Raw genomic sequence first — 19,804 nt, forward strand, 5'->3', positions numbered from 1 at the left:
CAAGCAAAAATGGGGCAAAAATAAAATCAGGTTGATAATAGAATAATACAAATAATAATGTGAGAAACAGTAGAACTTAAAGCCATGTGTGAGAGAAAATATTATGAGCAAACAAACGTGTAAGAACTGAACAAATGCACATCAAGTACATTACACATGCATTTTTTTCAAGCTTGAGACCTGTATTCCTTTATCTTTTAGTTCTTTGCAACATGTTATGTTAAATAAAATGCCTAATTGTCAAAGGGAAATATTTTATAAGACATAACAGAGTACCAGTGTAAAGAGCTAACATGTTTTAGCTAAATGATTGAGGGGATGTAATAATATAAATTGGGCACATTCTATCACTGATCTGCTTTGAATGAACAGATACTTATTTGGTTTTTAGGAGCTGACAAATTAAATAATGGGTAAAGTTTTGGTACATTACTCAGCCTCTCATAAAGTGAGGGGATACAGAATTGGGTCCAGCAGATTACGACTGCCATAAACAGGAAGAAAACAGGAAGTCCATCAGCCTCAAGACATTTTGCTTGAGGAATAATTTCGCTGCAGCCACAATATGCAGAGAAGTTGCAGACATCAGCTCAGTGTAGCAAAGTGGACGGACTGTTGAGACTTAAATATCGATCTAGAATCAAATAAAATGAATTGAAGTATTTCAACAAGACCAAAAGCAACTACAGTCTACTTTGGCTTTTCCAAAAGGTGAAGAGGCACAGAAAAAGTAAACATGTTAAAATGCAGCCATGAATTCCTGTACAACCCTTGAACCATAAAATCAGACATATACATTTTTTTTAATTCCAAAGAGAGCATTGTTGTTCCACAATATTAGTGTCTGTAAAAGTCCAAAAATGGTCGATCAAAATGATGCACTTGTACAAGGATGATCATATCAAAGATGTGCAGTCCACTCGCAGAGGATCATGCAATGTTAACATGGAGTGCTGATGGCTGGGTACCTCTTCAACCTTGGGATCATTTTTGATATTCTACATCTCTCTCAGCGCTCTGTACACAGTGGGGGCGAATCAAGGTATTTTTGTCATCCCCGTCCTTCTTGCTGTGCTCCTCTGGTCCCGGCAGACACGTCCCAAAAACAAAAACCACCCCTAATGGACAAAGCAAAGAAAGAGGACAACATTATGTGCGGTGTTGGCTGTATTTGAAAGTTTCTTTGAAATTGGATAAGAAAGAAGGTTATTTTCTTTCATCACAGTGTAACAAATCAGATTCTGGGCATTTGGTGCATTGGATAATTTATTCTGATAATTCATACTAACACCTCCTTATATCTTCCTGAGTGGGTGACTAGAAAACAATATATGAGGGTGGATGATAATTTGCAGCAACTTATAAAATATTTGGTTATCTTCCAGTTATGAGTAGAATATTGGAATGAAATGGGCCAATATACTGTCTGAATCTTGCAAGCAGAACATATAGTTATTAAACAGATATTTCAGGCTGACAAAGTTCGTCCTAAGGTCATCTTATTTGATCCTTGTCAGATTGAAACATTTTTCTCCTTTATGAAATCTTATAGTTGCAGCCTTCAGGCAGTGCAGGTCCTTTTCTTATCACTTGTTATGAAAGTTTCTGATGCACCTGTCGCTTCAAGACTTTACTAAAAGTTTGCAAAAGGATAGCTTTTGATTAAAAGGAGACTGGTCAAATAGTGCAGAACCTATGATGTAACAAGTGTAGGAGTCTCCATGTTAGCAGGTCTGTGGGGCTGTACTTGCTACTAAACTCAGGACTTAATGAAAACTAACATCAGCAATGGGATACTGCATGAAACTGTTACAGAGGTCCCTATAAACCAAATGTGGGACAGAGACTGTTTGTGTTGGACAATGTTGAAAACGATAACAATGCTGAGAGATAGCCTAACGTTTTTATATAATATCTATCTGACTTAAAAATGAAACATGTCTATTCTTAGCTGGTGATATCTCCTCTGGTTGATTCAGTAGCATACAAATGACTGTGCAGGTTACAGGTTCAATGCAGCGGGCATAAAAGGAAGCTAAAGTCTCTTTCGCAATTTTCCCTGTCGAAAAACGCGGTGAAAGGTTAACCTGCACTTGACCCCTGTGTGCGCAGTTTGATTGACATCAGATGCAGCCTCGCACTGACATCTAGGGGACTCTAGCCAGCCTGGCTTCATTCCTAAAGCTCAGTAATGAACACATTATAACTCTTTTGTTCAGTGTAAAACAACAAATAGCAGTTTGGGGGTTACATGCCAGACAAGTTCTTGGCCAGAAGCAGTGACTTTGTGAGGTTAGGAACTTTGTTACACACTTCAGTTCAGTAAACAAACAAGATGTGGTTATGAATGAGCCTTTTTGAAATCTTTGGAAAGAGCAAAGGTTTTCCCCTGCTTTTTTTTTGTTTTTTATGCCAGTTTAGCTAACCGTCTCATGGTCTCACGGACAGATGGAAGAGTGGTATCGACCTTCTGATCTAATTCTCAACAGGGAATCAAAATGTTGCCTATTCCTTTCAGTGATAAGTTAAGCAAAGGGACAGACAGATACATTGACTAAATCACTGGAAACACTACACTGAGCAGACAAAAAGCTGAATTGGAAATCGTTTGCATGAATTTAATTAAGTGGAACAATACCTCTTCACTGGTTCACGGTTGTCTCCCGTCTGGAGCCAGCAGTTTGTCGGCATGGCAGCAATCAGTCTGTCTGTCCATTCGTCCATCAACACTGTGTGTGTGTGTGTTTTACAGTGCTCTTCTTCTGTATAAGTCCACAGTAGCCCCGGGTCAGTCTCTGGGCATCGGTAAAAGGGGTGCGGGTGGAGGGGTTCATGGGTTTTAACAGTGCGTCACAGACACACTGTCATCCAAGATGGTTGTCATTCAGAGGACTGCGAGTGTGTCGGTGTGTGTAGGAGGGGTTGCTTCCTTCCTGGCAGTGCAAGTTCCCACCCTCACCATACACATACAATATAAAGCACTTATTGAGACATCCACAGCGGTCGCAACAGTGACGGTTCAACTACATTCTCCTTGCCTAATGTCTTCATGTCAGCTTCAATTTGGAATTAAGTGTGCAGTTATTGTTCCGCCGCTAAGAGCTGAATGCAAATAGCCATTTCTTTCTACAGTGATGAACAAATGTCCAAAAGGGCTCAGCCAAAATGCATATCTGTTACACACTTTGACTCTGACGAACGTCGTTTGGAGTGCACTTATAGTATATTGGACTTGAAGGTGCGTTTGAAGGTCACCGAGCAGGCCTGAGCGGGGAATGTAAGCCCTCACATCGTCACTCACAGAGTGGAGCCATTAGTCACTTGATAACCGTTTGAACACTGCTGTAGTCAGTTAGACTTGGAAAAAGAACAACAAGAAATGTCTTAATTCAAACCAACCATCACAACAAATGAAAGTGGAAGGGATCAAGGACTTTCTCCAGGGCTAAATACAACATTGGGGGCGTTGGGGATGGGGGTCAATTGAGCAGAGAAAGTCTAAAGAGATTGTCCTTCATTTGAAACCCCCCTTGCATCTTTCACTCCAATTCACTTAATTTTCCATTTAATTTCCTCTCTCTTTGTCTCTTGCTCTCTCTCGTCTCCTCTCTGTTTCCTCGCAGAGCTCCTGCTGCGGGGACATGATTGTCGTCTTGCTTCGAGATTAATTAGACTTTTTATACCGCTCTCGCACTCTTGGCTCACAAATACAAAAAGGAAAGACGCGCTTCCAGTTTTTAAGTGCAGTAAGCTGAAAAAGTCTCAAAGAAACAGAAGGACAGCGCATCAGTTCAATATTTCCAGTCAGTTGCACTTGCCATTCGTCAACTGGTTTCAGCACAGGGGCTAAAACCCTCTTGGTCCACTCAACAGAAAAGAAAATTTGCCCTTCAGAAAACATGTAACGCCATTTGTTTGATTTCAATGTTGAGGTGTTCTCCTCTGCCTTCAGCCTTTTTAAATACAAAATTTACACAAGTGGCATTTGCACAGTGGAAGCAGAAAAAGCCACAACCATGACTGCATGTTCCCCAGAACATAATAATTATAGGAGTGCATGTTGGCGAACACAGTGTATGAGTGTTTATATTTAACATGCTGTGTGCTATAAATGTCAACAGTGAGCCAAACAGGCATTGGCAGAGCGAGAGAGAGAGAGCATGGGGAATTGACAGCGTGTCACTAAAAGAGAGAGAGTGAGAGAGAGCAGGCATCCTCGAAAGGAGGGAGGTAGGTTGGTTGTTTTGTTTTTCCAACTCGGGAAACGAAGACGAAGGAGGACAGGCCTAGACGGACGACTCCTCTGGGTTCGCGTCGGGCAGCACGCTCCTCTGCTGCAGAGTGCGTCTCAGCTCTTCCTTGAATGGGCTGGAGTAGTCGTTCCCGCTGACGCCCAGGCCTCCCAGCCCGCCGCCCCCAGCGCCAGCCCCGCTAGCCCTCTCCTCCCCTGCTGTGCTCAGGTTGAGGCGGATGTAGCCATTGCTACCCGAGCCTCGAATATTGGTGAGGCTGAGACGGCTGGGGGAGTGGATGGGCTGGCCGGGAATAGTGCTGGGTGACGCCGTGCTGCTGACGCTGCTGGGCCCCAGGGCGTGACCGGGAACGATCTTCAGCGAGCCGTCTGAGTAGTAGTAGTTGGCGCCTGTCTCCCAGAAGCGGTCCTCGTCAGTGGGCATCTTGCTGGGCACAAAGGTGGGTGGCTCCTTGGGCAGGGTGATGGGGTAGACCAGGGTGCTTTCGAGAGGCTTCATATCCGCTCCCTTTCCCAGTGCCAGCTTCAGCCTCCTGCGCAAGTAAAGAGCCGCGACAAGGAGCAGCAGGCATGCCGCTCCAAGGGTGATGACCAACACCCAGAAGAGGCCCATGCTGCTGTCTGGAGCACGAGCCTCCATGAAGACCGGAGCGCTGGCTACAACGGCCACCTGGTAACGCTCCGTCTGAAACTTGACCCCTTGCTCCTCAGAGTAGCAGATGTAGCGGCCCGCTTGCATCTGGCTCGCTTTGGGGACGACGAGGGCCTTGAGAGTCCGGTCGAAGCGTGGCCCTCCAGCCTCGGGGTCACTCAGATGGAGCTCACGTTCGTTGAGGACCCAGCAGGGCTGAGCCAGGTTGGAGACCAGCTGGCAGGGCAGCACCATGTCGGACCCCACTACCACTGTAACGTTCCTCAGACGGGAGTGCTCTGCAGAGAGAGGGTTCGAGGAGGGGGTGCAGGAAAGACGAGAAATAAGAGGTGGCCAGGTGTCAGCCATTATATTTCCAATTCATATAATACACTAGCCAGCTCTCTTATGTTTGATTTAATTTATTCAGTCAAATGTATTCACTTAGTCAAAGTCCATTCCCTTTACTTGCTACTGCACTGACAGTCAAACCCCACAAGGGGCCACTACTGAGGCGCGGCCCCTTACTCACCAGGGCTGGGGATGGAAACGGGCTTATCAAACTTGGGTTTTCCCCGGCTGAACCTTTCCAGCATTAGGTCCTGTGACAGGGAGGAGGTGGACCTGGAGGGGAAAGAGCAGAAATAAGAGCGGAAGATTAATAATGGTCACACCATCACACCACGTCTGTTGTTGTCTGTATGAGTCTGTTGGTGTCTTGGGTGACAAATCAGTTTCCTTACTGGGGATTAATAAAGTTTTCTATCCATCTATCTATCTACCAAGTATTATTATTACATCAACTCAAAATAACCAGAATCTTTAGAAAAACACATCAAAAATAAAGACTTGGAAGATATTTTAGGTACAAAATAGCTGCACATAAATACAGTAGACACGCCTTTTATTACAACATGGTGAATTTTATCCAGCTCTGATCACAGCTGGATAATGTAGTTTTGCCACAAGGGACATGTAGGAGGATGTTACGCAAGAGCTTCAGGGGGAAAGTTCGCAAAAGCTGCAGTAAAAAATGCTTCCCTCTTCTGTTAAGAGCTGCTTATATCTAGCTAATAGACTTGGTTTAGTATGACTTCACTCTCCAGTTACGGGGCACATATTATGTAAATACTGTCTCAAGGGCAGTTTTTTTTGCAACTGGAAGGCTGCTTATAAATATCAATAACAAGCCTTTCGTATTATGTATGTTCAGTTTATAGTATGAATGCATGGGTGCACATAGCTACTCGTCTCACCCGCGGTGGAGGTCGATACGGACGCAGGCCCGACCCTCGCTGTCCCAGGCGCAGTAGGGGTCCCGGGCGAGCAGACAGTCTGGCTGAGACTGATAGCGGCTGCAGTTGGCCAAGGGCAGCTGGAGAACCTCCGAACGAGAGCCGATGTACAAGTACTTCTACAGACAGAGAGAGAGAGGAAGAAGAAGAGGAAGACAAAGAACAGATCCAGCCATCACCCAGAGACATAAACCAGAGAGAGATGTAAAACAAGGATAAAGATAAACAGAGCGAGAGAGAGAGAGAGACTCAGTTAGACGTTATGGGAGATAATGGGATAATCACTCTCAATTATAATAACATTCACCCGCCTGACCCTCTTCCAATCCTATCAGCATTGCACTCTTTTTGTGAAAGCTGTTATAAAAAGTCTGGTCGCCTCTAAGCCAGCGTTAATGAGATAACCAGTGGGCTTTAGGGCAGTGAAACGCCCCGTCAAAACTGCATCGATTGGCAGACATATCATTGTAGAACCACAGGGACACGGCCGGTGTCAACACACACACTCGGTTGACAGGACAGGGACATTGAGCAAACAACAGGAGCAGAGGTTCAGATCCCCACTGAGGTAAAGGGTTGTAATTACTGTTATTGAGAAGAGGGTTTTGCATTCATGAGGCGACACTTGATTTGAAAAAGGTAAGTGTTAATAAAAACATCTGCTGAGTGGCAGCAGGCCAGCGGCCCCAGACTGACTGCCTGTCAATGGATCTATGATTGTAAGTGTCTGGCAAAAACAGGTATTAACAGGACGGTAGAAGATAGAGTCAGACTGTTATCATTTAATAGCAATAAAAAAGTGATGCAACAGCAGAGCAAGCGAATGGAACTATACTTTCGAGGGGTATAATCAGGGGACGTACAGAACCAACAAACTTAAGTAACCGTCCCCCCCCGCCCCCCTTTTCCCCCGGGAGACCATTAAGGGTTCTTATCTATCCTAAAGACAGAGAACAATGCATCGAGGAGGCTATGACGATAACGTGCACATGGATATGCTTCATTATATCGTGTACGAGCAGATGAAAGCTCAAACGATTACAAAAAGAAGCAAAAAATAAGAGATGCTTTCTTCTATCCCTCTTAATTTGTTTAATTAAATCTGGTCTGTTAACATGTTTTGAAGAAAAAGTATCCTGACAGAGATGAATACACTTAATCTTAAAAGGGATCCTGCAGTGATGTAGACCCCTTCCCCCACAATTTGCTGCCATCAGAATTGAAGGGCTAGATTGGGCAATTTTTTAAAAAAAATTCCGAAAGAAACATGTGCCAATCAAGCCCACGTTACGCTGTGATTGGTTTGCTGTGATTGGTTTGCTGTGATTGGTTTGCTGTGCGGAGGTGAGAAAGTATGCCGGATTCGGATTTCTCTCTCAAGCTTTTTTTTTTTTTTGCATTTTATGTGTAAAACCAACTGCAACACTGTGAATGGCCCCCTGACGGTCAAATGAGTATCACGTCTCAGCCCTCTCTGTGACTGCAATCTTTTTAATAGATTTTTGGGGGCATTTTAACTCAATCAGATAGCGATAGTAGAGAAATTATGAAAGCAAATGATGATGACACCATTGAGTGTGGCTATACACATATTCCACCCTGGGGAGATGGTGACAGTTTACAAAATAGAGGTTGAGCTATCCTGACGCTTTATTTCTGGTTTGGGTCAAGCTCCAAAAACACTACATGCATCTTTTTGTTAGACGTTTTCCTGTGAGGTAAACACCCACGTTTTAAAACACAATGCCTTCAGTTTTGAACGGAGCCTTTGCATTAAAACATGCATAATTCAAGCTCACCCAGGTGACATCCTCGGGGGGATACTTTCTCAGACTTGACAAAGCTCTTTCAGAGCCACAAGGACACATTACGCAACTGTTGTTTGTTCCATATGAATAGTGTAAAAGTCTGAATGTGTAAAATTGAGGCAATTCCCCTTGAAAAATTCAGTGAAATAACGGGGAGACATGCCTTTCCTTTGCCCTTACCTTGGAGTGGGAGATGGTCAGGCTGTCCACTGGCTGCGCTGTCTCAAACAGCTGGATCTCCTCGATCACGTGGGCCTCGGAGCCCAGGATCACCACCCTTTGCAGCCAGCCCTCCGCTGCAGGACACAGGGGAGGAAGAGGAAGGAGGAGTCAGCTCACTTTAGCACTGTTCAATTCAACTTTCATTTGAAGCTAGATATTATTTATCTGATCAGGGCACATTTTTCACGGCATGAATAAAACCACCGCGTCCCGACACAAATTAGACCACCCGAAAGACATACACCTTTCACCGTAGAACAGCCCATTTGAATATCATTGATATGATATTAAGACATATTTAGATGCACGCAGCTGCGACTGCACACCAGTTCCTTTGAATAATGAAAGTCTGAATTAATGAATTTGCCTGTACAGCTGTGACTGCATACCAATGCATTTAAATATTAAGAATCTGCAAACAAACACCTGCTGTGACTGCACAGTATTTGACTTAAATATTAATGATATCCACAAACAAGCACCTGTGATTGCATAGAAGTTCATTAAAATATCAATGGGGAGATGTTATAATCCACTAGCACACTTCTTTGATGTCCCAACAATTTATTTGAATATCGATGTAAAAAGGTTGATGTAAAAGTCTATAAAAGACAAAGACTCTCTACAGGAACTTTGCAAGAAAACAAGTTGCAACTGAGGAAGAAAAAATGAAAAAGAAAACAACTTCTGCTGCCAGAAGTGAGTCCGGCTCAGCAAGAAAACGGTCTAAAAGAGAATTTTAAAGAGTTGAGACGCTGTTCCTGGCCTTTTAAGCCCTTGGGTTAAGGTAATATCCTCAGAGACTTTTGCCGACTTTATTATGTGGTGTTTGGGGAGCTGACGCCGGAGGAGGAGGAGGAGGAGATCCTGTGCTCCTCCTTTCATGTACGGCATTGTGAACAAGTTGAGATCCCCTGTGATGAAAAGCGTTTCAGGCACAGCTGGTGGGGTGACCTTGATGTGTGTGTGTGTGTGTATGTGTGTGTGTGCATCCATGGATGGAATGGTGTTACGTGCTGACATGTACTTTTTTATGTGGCTCTCTCGATTAAGAGACTGTCACAGATAATATGAAAAGCTAACTTGGTAGCCGGCGGGAGGTTTGAGGGAAACACACACACACACACACACACACACACACACACACACACAGCAAGCTGCATATCATCACTCTTGCCTCTCGCGGCGTCAGGGACCAGTGTCGGCTAATCCCTCAATCCTCTCGTCTGTTTTTCGAAGAAAAAAAAAACAGTCTCGACAAGTGCTCCCTCTTTCTCTCTTTTCACATCAGCTGTCGCTCCGCTGCAGCTAATAGCTAATCAAGCCTGCAGCCCAATTGGCACTATGAGCGCAAGTCTGCCAAGGGCCCTGTTGAGTTTGTGCTGTGAAGCACGACAAGCGGGGATGACTGCACTTGGCTGAGGAAGCGAGAGTGTGCGCGCATCTCTGTGCGTTTGAGTGTGCTACCCACGTGCGTGTGATGTGTTAGCGCCCACGTGTGCGTTGGTTTGTGTGTGTCCGGGTTGGCCTCCCTGCTTGCCAGCAGAGAAGCCCCGTGTCCGCTGTTGTCGCACTGTCAGTTTCCACAGTCGCTCTGTTGCTGTAGTGATCTGAATGGTAAGTAGTTGAGTCTCTCTCCATTCGTGAGATGGGCTGCATTCAAATTCACATCCCCTGGAATCCACAGTTGGATCTGCGTTGTTAAGGATTAGGGCTCCGGGAGGCCGGCGGATTTCAGATCCCTGCCAAAACGGGACACCTGCATATGGGCCTGATGGCTACGACTGGAGATATTAATTAAGTCGCGCATACGTTGATGTTTCCTTTGATGCATTAATATGGGTCTCAGCATGCAAATCGAGTCCTTAATTGAAACCCAGGTGAAGTCTGGCCAGATGGCTTGTTGTTTTGTGCCACCGTACCTCATGCCAGTACCTGTCCCTGTCTGCTGCCATGGCCTGTAAGCTTTCATCTCTTCAACAAATACTGTGTGCAACTTCCCCTAACACACACACACACACACACACACACGTAACAGGAACACCATATACTATATTATGCAATCCAATACAGGAACTACGCAACAAAAATGCTCGTGTTCTCTTGGCCTGCATTTTATTTGAAGAGGCTATTGTTATTTTGTCCCAAAAACTTGATATGTATGTTTAGAAAAAGCATAACTCTCAGAAGGAACTTTAAGTACTAAAATTATAACCAGGTAAAAATATCCTAAATCGTAAAACGCACATGATGTAATTTCTGCTCCTCTCAATTGAAACCAAAAAGAAAGACGGACTTTGCTTACGTTGTGAAGCATTGTGGCTTCGTGTTGCTTGTGAAACAACCACCAATGTCAATGAGAATCTACCCGAAATAACTCTCGCTTATGTTACGCTGACTTGTGTGTGGCTCGCCAACTTCCTCCCTCACTCTCTGACGTGTCACCTGGGAACGTGACGCCACAGACAGCCGAACAAATGAAACGCACCGTTACTTTGAGTAAATGTACAGATTTCTCTAGGTTTGAGCAAACATTTGCCTCGTTAAGTTGTTTTTTTAGATATTTGAATGCGGAAATAGTCACATAGCATACCCTTATTATCACACATCCTGGTCTTCCCTAATGGAATTTGTACCTGTGCCGATGAACAGCATGTTGTATGCCCGCTGGTCCAGGGCGCTAACCCGATCCACCGCCAGCCTTGTGAAGTTGACACCTTTGGTGAGCAGCAGGGGGCGAGCTAGAGCTTTGTCCTCCGTCAGCGGGTGCTTCTTGGCAAAGTTGAGCGTGGCGTCAGGCAGCTGCAGAGAGCTGTTGTAGCCGGTCTCCCTGTCTGAGTTAGTTATACACTGCGGCACAGACAGAGGACAGAGAGACGGGGGAGGGAAATGAAGGGAGGAAAGGAATGGAGGAAAGGACGAAGGGAAGAGTGAGAGGGCCAAAGAGAAAGAGGTGAGAGAACTTCTTAGCTGCAGCTGGCACAGGTTGGCATGGCTTGCTGGCTTTGAGATGACTCCCTCCCTCTTTCTCGTTCTCTCCTCTTCTCCATCTTTATTTCACTTTCCCTTTCAAATCCGCCTTCCATCACATCCCTTCCTCTGCCTCCTTTCCTTTCGTCCTGGATCATTACCTCCTTAGCTCTTCGTGTCGTGCCAGCTTTTGCTCTTTTCCACTTGCATTGCTACCGTACCCCACACCACCCATTTATACTTCCCTCCCTCTTTCACTATCCCTCCTCTGCCCACTCATGTCTCCTTTTGTGGTGCAGTAGTTAACAGAAAAAAATGGTGCAAAACCCCTCTATATTTTAGAATAATACTCTTGCTTCCTAAAGTTATCTGAATGGCTTCACCAAACATCACATATCATACATGCTCGTATCGGGCTCCCAGTTTCTTACCGATCCAGGTCGTGGAACAGGCACAGCACCGGTGTAGCGCCCCCACCTTTGAGACGCCTCCCTGTACTCTTTGTAGGATCCTTCAAACACCTTCTTCACATCACTGATCTGGTACTGGCAGACCGCCGACACGTCCACGTCACCCCTGAAACATGCCGACAAGGCGCGGAATTAGCGGTGTGTGGCGGTACAAACTGAGAGACGGATTACCTGTCACACACTTGTGAGAAACGTGTGGCAAACAGCTTTTGGATGCAGCACAAGTTGAGTCAGACAAACAGTACAAGCAGTATAGAACGGAATATGGAAAAACATAACACCCAGCAGCAATATTGTATATTGTGTAGATATATAAATTGCTATATACTATCACTTATTGTGAGCTGAAATGATAAGATATGTTGACACATCACCACTTTCCTGTGGCACTGCAAAGTGATGTACAAATTGATGCACATGTAATAATACATTGACTTGACAGGACACTGAAATCAATCAGTTGGTGCCACAACTCAGGTAAATGTGTTTAATTTAATGGTAAGGAAAGGGGTCTAGGAGCTTATTTTTTTTCCAACTCAATTTTAAACCCAAAGTGGGACTGAAATTGGGTATTGACGCATGACCAAGGCACATTAAGCCATACTTGCACTCCTCATGTCACAAATATATTTCATTTCCATCCTCATCAGCTGGAATGACACTTTTTCTATTTAGCTCTGAAACAGAGTTCCTGACATGCTGACAAAAACGGCTTATAGTTATAAAATGGCCACTAGCGCTGTAGGTCCTGCTATTCCATCTGGAACAGTACTGTTAATGTGCAACAGGGCCACGGCTTTTAAAAGATGAACATCTAAACCAAAGGACAGCTCTGATGTCTTAGTACGTTAAAAAGCTGGCCTATGCGCTCAGATTATGGCTTGAACTCTTGAGTCATCATTTATATAATGTCCAATTATCTTAATGCCAGGGGACTTTAAGGAATCACCAGCCAGTCCCAGAGAAAAAGGATTAGGCGTTTTTTCAGCTACAGTAGGAACTCCGAATGAGGAAACAAAGCTCGAGGTTCAAAGCTGGTTCTCTTTGCGATATGATATCTGTTTGAGGAACACAAAAGAATGACATCAAAGGGTATTACCCAGAGACAGAGAAAGTCTCCAACTTTCCTCCCAAAGAGAACCTCTTGTTGATAACTAACTCATTAACACATTACGGTTAAGTAGCGGTCCAACAAATGCCAGTCTTTACTCCACTAATAACACCACAGTTACTATTGTCAACATCAATCGCCATAGTGCTGTTTGATTAACACTCGTGTTGAAGTTTTCTTTTTAGAAGAAACAAATTGGAAAAATGTATTTGACCTTGAACTACTTAGTATCAAGCTATAAACCAAAAGCCAAGGACAGTGGACATCAACAGAGTGTGCTTTCCCTGCTCAGTCTCACACAGATGTCATTTACTGTTCCTAAGATAACCAGGGGTATGATGCATTTCTGCTCCCAAGACAAAACAAAAGGTCAAACTACTGCAATTGGAAGGTATGAGAAGGGATGTAAATAATTAGATTCAACCAATGACTCAATCTCTCGTCTGTTGAAATTCAGGATGGAATTTTTCTAGAACATGACCTAATTAAATGTGTTCTCTATCATCTGAAACAACATTAAGTCTATGTGACATTACATCGCTAAAACATGTTCAAGCTCACTTGAGTTGTATCCACTCAAAATAACTCCCATTACTGTCAGTTGAAGGCCTATTATATTAAAAGTCCAATTACATAGTAAATACCTAATCACATAAAGAAGATAATTAGAAGTATCATGCCAGACTGACCTGGAATTATAATAAGAAGCAGAGTAACTGATATGACGGCAAAGTGATGCAGAGTCTCGCCCAGACAGCAGATGGCACGTGTAGTAATTAACTGCCATTTATCCAAAGATGACACTTAAATTGAGGTAAAGTCTCTATCAAATGTCTCTGACAGCGGCCGCTCTGACTCACCACTGCGCGTGAAAAATGCCGTAGAAGGTGGTCCCCCTCCAGTCCTGGCCTGGCAGCGTGAAGACGGCCCGCAGGTTGTTGAAGGACACGTGGCGCTCGGGGAGGGAGCACTCCAGCCGGGCTTTCTGGAAGGTGGTCCACTTCTTCTGCAGCGTTCTGGTACCACCCAGATCCCCCTGAGAGAGGACACGTTAGGTCTGATCAATAGCGGATATGGATCAAATGTATGTAAAGGATTTTTTTATTAGTAAAGGACGCCCACAATGTGCCTTTACATGTGGATTTTATTCAGTCCATTATTAAGGAGCACCAGCTGCAGTACTGAAATGATCAACATGTCACAGTCCTGTTGCTGCTGTCTTGACTAGAGCCCCCTTAGAAAAACATAATAATAATATCAATAGTTATCAACACAATTGTAATGTATTTTTCTTGTTAAAAATGTTCTAGTATTTGAATGCCTCAACTGTTACAATACAAATTAGGGCCCATTAGCCATCGTTTGTATAAATTATAACATTTAAAGTGTTATTTCTGTTTTTCCTGCTGTGCGGAAAATGCAACGTACTGTGACATTAAAACTGAGGAAGGTACCAAACCAAGAATTTTGTGTATCCACCCTTCACTGTAGCTACATCATGATGAACCTGTTCCTGGAGAATGAGCTGATCGAACTGTTGGCATGCTGGAAAAAACCTCTTAAGGAGCCTATAGACCCTGGGATGTTCCCGGGTACCAGTAAATGCAGGATAGCAATAATAATAATAATATTCAATTACACAATAACCATTGCGCATTGATGAGCTGCCCCTTTATATAGTCTACTGTGGACGGAAAATAGCCATGTCTGCCACATATGTCTCATTCCTATCATTCTCAGAGACTGCAGAAGCTGTAAAAAAGGAATAAAAAAAAAATGCAAATGCTCATGAAACATCAGAAATATACAGACGCTGTCAGCAATATCAGCAAGAGCGGCTAAATTGTTCATTGCTCTAGTATGCATCATGTGTGAGCATCTGTTTCTAATTCCATTCAAAAAGCTTTATTGTTCATCACAGTGCCAACATGAAAGGGCACTTAGCATAAAACAGCGCTTATATTGTACACTTGATTAGACACATCTCCTCAGACGGTTAACAATCTATTTTGCTCAGTTTAAAGGTTACTGAGATGATATATATGTATGCATGTGTAACTGTAATTTGACAGTAAACCTGTGCCGCGTTGACTAAAAGGTCACGGGAGCCACACGAGAATAAAAGCGGCTGCTGTCTTAAGTCACAGCGAGTGACTCCCTCGCAGCGAGAAGCACGTCTGATGTCTGGCCATAATCACTGTGCTATATCAGACCTAATCAGTTATCCTAATGAGACCATTCATTAAGCAAATGAAAGCATTCATTACCAAATAGCTCCATGTCAATGTAATCGTCTTCAAGTAACACATTGTTGGTAAATGGTTGTTTAGTTGAAATTCAGGGTGAGACGAATTAAAAGAGCAGGACAGTAATTTTCTCGGTGGAGCATTTTCTAAGGGCTTTATTCTGGTAATAATATAAAAGGTTAAAGAAAATGTTTCTTATTACATGTATCAGGTCACATCTGATGCAGAAAGTGTACAGAAACTAGACTGATGATGAGATGGATGCGTACGGGCATATGGAAGTTCAGACATGCTAAAACGTGAATGCTTATCTTTTGAACCCTTTTGAGAACTTGCGTGTTAGCTGTATAGAAAGTTGTGTGCTCTTAGTTTAGGCAGTTTGTGTTCAAATTGCATTAAAATCCATCTAAAACCGAAATAAAAACAACGGCATTATGTTAACTTAGCTTTGTAAGTAACGTCACGCAATTCTAAGTGTGATTCATTAGATTTATGGCTATATGTATTTACTTAATGTACACTGGAGCTGTTACCTCCTTATATGGACATCTCCTGTTGAAGTCTGTTAGTCCAGAACCGTTAGCAAGTGCTGTCTCGTAGTATTAAATTCTCAGAAACAGCTGCCAAAACAGCTGGAGAAAACATGAAACAGCTGATTTCAAGTCAAGCATGCATGAAACTGTTTCACAGACACAACTAGTTTTGGCCTTATAAAAGTCCCTGTGCGTTCCTAAATAGTCACTTGCAGACTGGTTTCTGTTTGAATTAAGTTTTTCCGCAGACACAGGCAGCAGTGTGATCAGCTGGTGTATTTATTACCTTGCAGACTCGGGCCACTCTGGCCACAGTGAGCTCGGTGTCACAGTCCAGCTCCAACGCTCGCTCACTGAAGAAGAAGTAGATCTTGTCGTCGTCCCCTTCTTTACTGCCGCTGCTCTCCCTCACCAGGGCTGAGCCCACAAAGTCCGGCTCTGCACACACACACACACACACACACACACACAACAGTAAAGACACACATCGAAACGGAACAAATAGTCTAAGCCTGGAGGTGTATTTAAACTGAATCACACACATATAGACACACAAGCTCAACACCTCAGTCTTATTCCCCAGCGCTTCTTCTCACCTCTCGGTCAGTTTTCTATCAACACTCTCTCCTTCGCCTCATCTCTCCTCCAGTCATTTCTCGCTCTCTGTCTCTCTATTAGCGGCCAATTTTGTGTTTCTCACTCCCTTCCATCATTCCTGTCTTTCTCAGATTCTCTCTCTATTTTTATTTTTATTTAAATCTGTATTTAACCAGGAGAGTCCCATTCAGATTAAAAATCTCTTTTTCAAGGGAGACTTGGCCAAGACAGGCAGCAGCATGAAAAACACATGGTTACAGACAGAAAACACAGAACAAGACAAGTTAAAACAAACTAAAAGCTAAGTGACAATGACGTGACAGAGTCAATTTAAGAAACATTTACATTTTTGGGAACCTGCCTCTATTTTTTTTTTAAATTCTCGATTTAAAAGCGTTCAAACTCCAGCTTTCATTAGATTTTGATTGACATGCTTTAAAAAAAGGGTGAATGAGGACATTCAACGAAATTCAGCCGTTTTAGGATTTTTTTTTCTTCTATTTTCAAGGGTTCGTTTCCTCCACATGGACGGTTCTTTCTGAAGCAGTATTTCACGCCATCTTTGGACACTACAACTCTTCACTAAAACCCAGGCCAACTAAATGCTCTCAGGCTTGTTAGAAACTGCTTAAATTAAGGTGGAGCTACCTTCATTGGTCTAGTTTTAATAAAAGCTCAGTATCAGCATGAATAACAAACAGACACATCGATCCGAACCTCAGCCTCATCTGTATGTTCCTCCTCCCTCCCCTTACTTTTCCATTCCCCTCACCTATCCCTCTATCGTTTCATCGCCAATCCCAATGTCTGTTCTTTCATCAGCCATTTTCCCTGCTGTGACTTCATCCTCTTTTCTCCCCTTCATTTCTTCTCAAGTAGCTCACGCTTTTCTCCACCTCCTATCCCCTAAAAGATAACGATCCTTTGCTGTAGCCAAGGCCTGCGCTTCATTTCCTGCAACTCATTTATTCCCCCCCCTCTTGTTCTTTTGCATGTTTCTCGCTCAGACTTTTCTTTTAATGAAACTTTGTTAAAAAAAAAGCCAACGCTATCTCTAATGCGATTAATTTTATTTGAATACATATTTAATGTGTCAGTTTCGCAATGTCTTGGAAAACTTAAACTGGTGCAGCATACTCAAGTTTAATTTAATAGTAATTATGGAATAGATATTATTCCATAAATTTGCTTCTCAACATAATTGTAGAATACAAGTCTGCTCTTGTGTATATAAATCCAGCACTATGACGGCGTAGTTTCTGCACTGGTTTGGAACATTGTGTCTTCTTTTATTGCCTTTCCAAAACCAAAACACACATTCAGAGTAAAAGTCTAATGAAGAAAGGCTAAAAACGTGAGCAGGTCTGCCAACTAACTAACAAAAATTAGACGTGAGCTAGTAGTACTCACACTACCATTCGGTGGTACACACTCTGCAGCTAACATGTATTGGTAGCATATCGTTAGCTACGCATTACCCGAGATAGCGCTTTCCTTGCCAAATTCATCGTTCTCCTTCAGTCTTTTCTAAGACTAAATCAAACATTTTGTTTGGATTTAACCTCTGTGTTGCTTATTGTTTTCACAGACGCATCCAAACAGGTTTGTTCCAGCAGCCATCATTCAGGGGAACAAATTATAATTATAACGACGCACTGATGACGCACATCATGTGTTGTTTGTAGTGTGTGTCGAGATGGATCCCTCGCTTTCTAATACAAACCAAGTCTATCCCAGGGTACAAATAAAATAATCCTAACCTAACCTCAGGACGAAATTACATTTCAATTAATTCTCTTCATGAATTAAGGTACTTTAAAATTACAGTAAATGAGCTAATATTCAATAGCGAAGCAAAGCTCCTCCTTTGTCTTTTACAGGCACCATTAGCTAGAGACGACACCGACGTGGGACATGCAGCTTTTAGCATCCGTCTTTTAGCATTACATCATGTATGTAGCCAATAAGTGCAAAGTTTTCAAAAGCTGAAAAAATGTGCAAATAACGGCCGTCATTTTAGCCAACAATGGTATTGGTTGTCAGCTAGAAATGAATAGTCTGCTGGTGTTTACTAATGTGTGAAGTCAAGGACCCATTGTTTGAAAAACTACTAAGAATTGTGAGTAGAAAATGTAGTTGCAAACAATGAATTTCATCATCTTTCTATCCGTTCCCTCCCCTTCACTTCCCTCCCGTTCGCTGTTTCAGTTGGCAGATTAATGCTTCTTTCTCTGTGTCTTTCCAATGTCCTTTTCTTTACTCACCATTGAGCCAAGCAGGCAGGTATTCACTCTTCATGCTGTAATGCTGTTGGCCCAGGTTCCTCAAAATGACTGGCTCTGTACCCAGGAAGTTGTTGAGCGTTGCCGAGTACAGCTCCTTATCTGCAACAACAAAATGCAAGCTCTAGGTTAATTCTATTTTTCGGCCACAATTGTAAAGGTCTGAGAGAAGGACATTGGTTTAGCGGGGAGGCACAAAGAAGAATAGACAATGGGTGCCTTTAAGTTCAGAAAAGCTTCTCACACTGATGTGACTGCAGTACGCAAAGTTAAATTGGACTCCTGGACTCTGAGTGCAATCACTTCACCACAAAACAGATGCTGCAGAAGTAGGTTGTGGAGATTTGATGGACATTTTATGCCCCTGTTAGAGCTGTAAAATCATGGTGGAGCCGTTCACTGCACAGACTGCTGAGATGGAATAAGCGGAGCGGACTGACGGTTTGTCATTGATTGATATGACTCCATTTGCAACAAAGGACTACTTATGCATCTCTGTTTTAACATGATCCTTTAATGATCGCTACGCTCGTTCAGAAACACTTAAAGCAGCGTTTTCTCTTCGACCTTTTTACATTTAGTGTCGTCATAGGAAAGTGAGCGCACGCAGTTAGATAGTTGGAGTGCAAAAGCCTGTCCAGCTATGCATAAACTGCCAAAAATAACAAATACAACCTGAAGAAATTGACTTTCCATATCCTGGTATTAGTGAGAATTAGTGAAGAATAAATTAGCAAGTGGCCTAACATTAAGTGTCTGGATATTTGCATGTAAATCTAAGACACTTGATGCTAACCCCTAGGCTATCTGTGGTTGAGTGCAGAATGTCAAATACCATGACATAAATGAGGAGTTTTGACTTGAAAGAGTTTTAAAGTGGTAGTTAATGCGTTTAACAGCCTTGGACACCACCAGCGTTTCAAATAAACAAGTGACAGTGATAACGTGTGACTCTGGGCCGTGGTTGCTTGATATGACGGAGGCTGTTGAAAACATGCTACAACCAGACATTCTGATGATGTTGAGAGTTCAAAACTGATATTCAAAGCTTGCTTGCTCGTCTGGATGACTCAGGTAAAACGCCACGTCCATTGTCACTATGTGTTGCATATTTTTTTCTTGAATACGGAGGAGATGAAAACATGCGTTCATTTACATGCAACTCACCCACTATCAGACCAGTGTGCCCTTTGGCAGGGTCATACGGGCATTTGCCCTTCCCATCTTCCAGGGCTGCAGTGTTGAGGGTAAAATAGTCGGCGTTCTGCAAGCACACACAGGAACACAGGTGTTTTGTGGTCAATGTGTAGTATGACCCACATGACACAGCTGCAAGCTCTGTCTGTCCTTTCCGAGAACCATGGCTCCACTCCTGGTCATGTTGTCC

At 43.2% G+C, this 19,804-nt stretch overlaps 1 protein-coding gene across 2 annotated transcripts in view; it reads right to left on the reverse strand.

Annotated features, from left to right (window-relative positions):
• The window catches only part of sema4c (sema domain, immunoglobulin domain (Ig), transmembrane domain (TM) and short cytoplasmic domain, (semaphorin) 4C), an 84,300-nt gene continuing 64,496 nt past the window's right edge, over positions 1-19,804 (reverse strand). For both annotated transcript variants that reach the window (XM_068566274.1, XM_068566273.1), the window contains 11 exons: positions 19,585-19,681; positions 18,400-18,519; positions 15,825-15,976; positions 13,620-13,795; positions 11,610-11,754; positions 10,845-11,058; positions 8,167-8,282; positions 6,140-6,297; positions 5,416-5,507; positions 2,639-5,182; positions 1-1,118 (listed from right to left, as the gene is read on the reverse strand). In XM_068566274.1, the coding sequence (XP_068422375.1) occupies positions 4,287-5,182; positions 5,416-5,507; positions 6,140-6,297; positions 8,167-8,282; positions 10,845-11,058; positions 11,610-11,754; positions 13,620-13,795; positions 15,825-15,976; positions 18,400-18,519; positions 19,585-19,681 (2,166 nt within the window). In that variant the 3' untranslated portion in view covers positions 1-1,118; positions 2,639-4,286. The remainder of the gene's footprint in view (positions 1,119-2,638; positions 5,183-5,415; positions 5,508-6,139; positions 6,298-8,166; positions 8,283-10,844; positions 11,059-11,609; positions 11,755-13,619; positions 13,796-15,824; positions 15,977-18,399; positions 18,520-19,584; positions 19,682-19,804) is intronic.

This window comes from Clinocottus analis, unplaced genomic scaffold (assembly GCF_023055335.1).
Source record: "Clinocottus analis isolate CAN_PGR_092001 unplaced genomic scaffold, fCliAna1.0.p SCAF_7, whole genome shotgun sequence".
Taxonomy (NCBI): Eukaryota; Metazoa; Chordata; class Actinopteri; order Perciformes; family Cottidae; genus Clinocottus; species Clinocottus analis.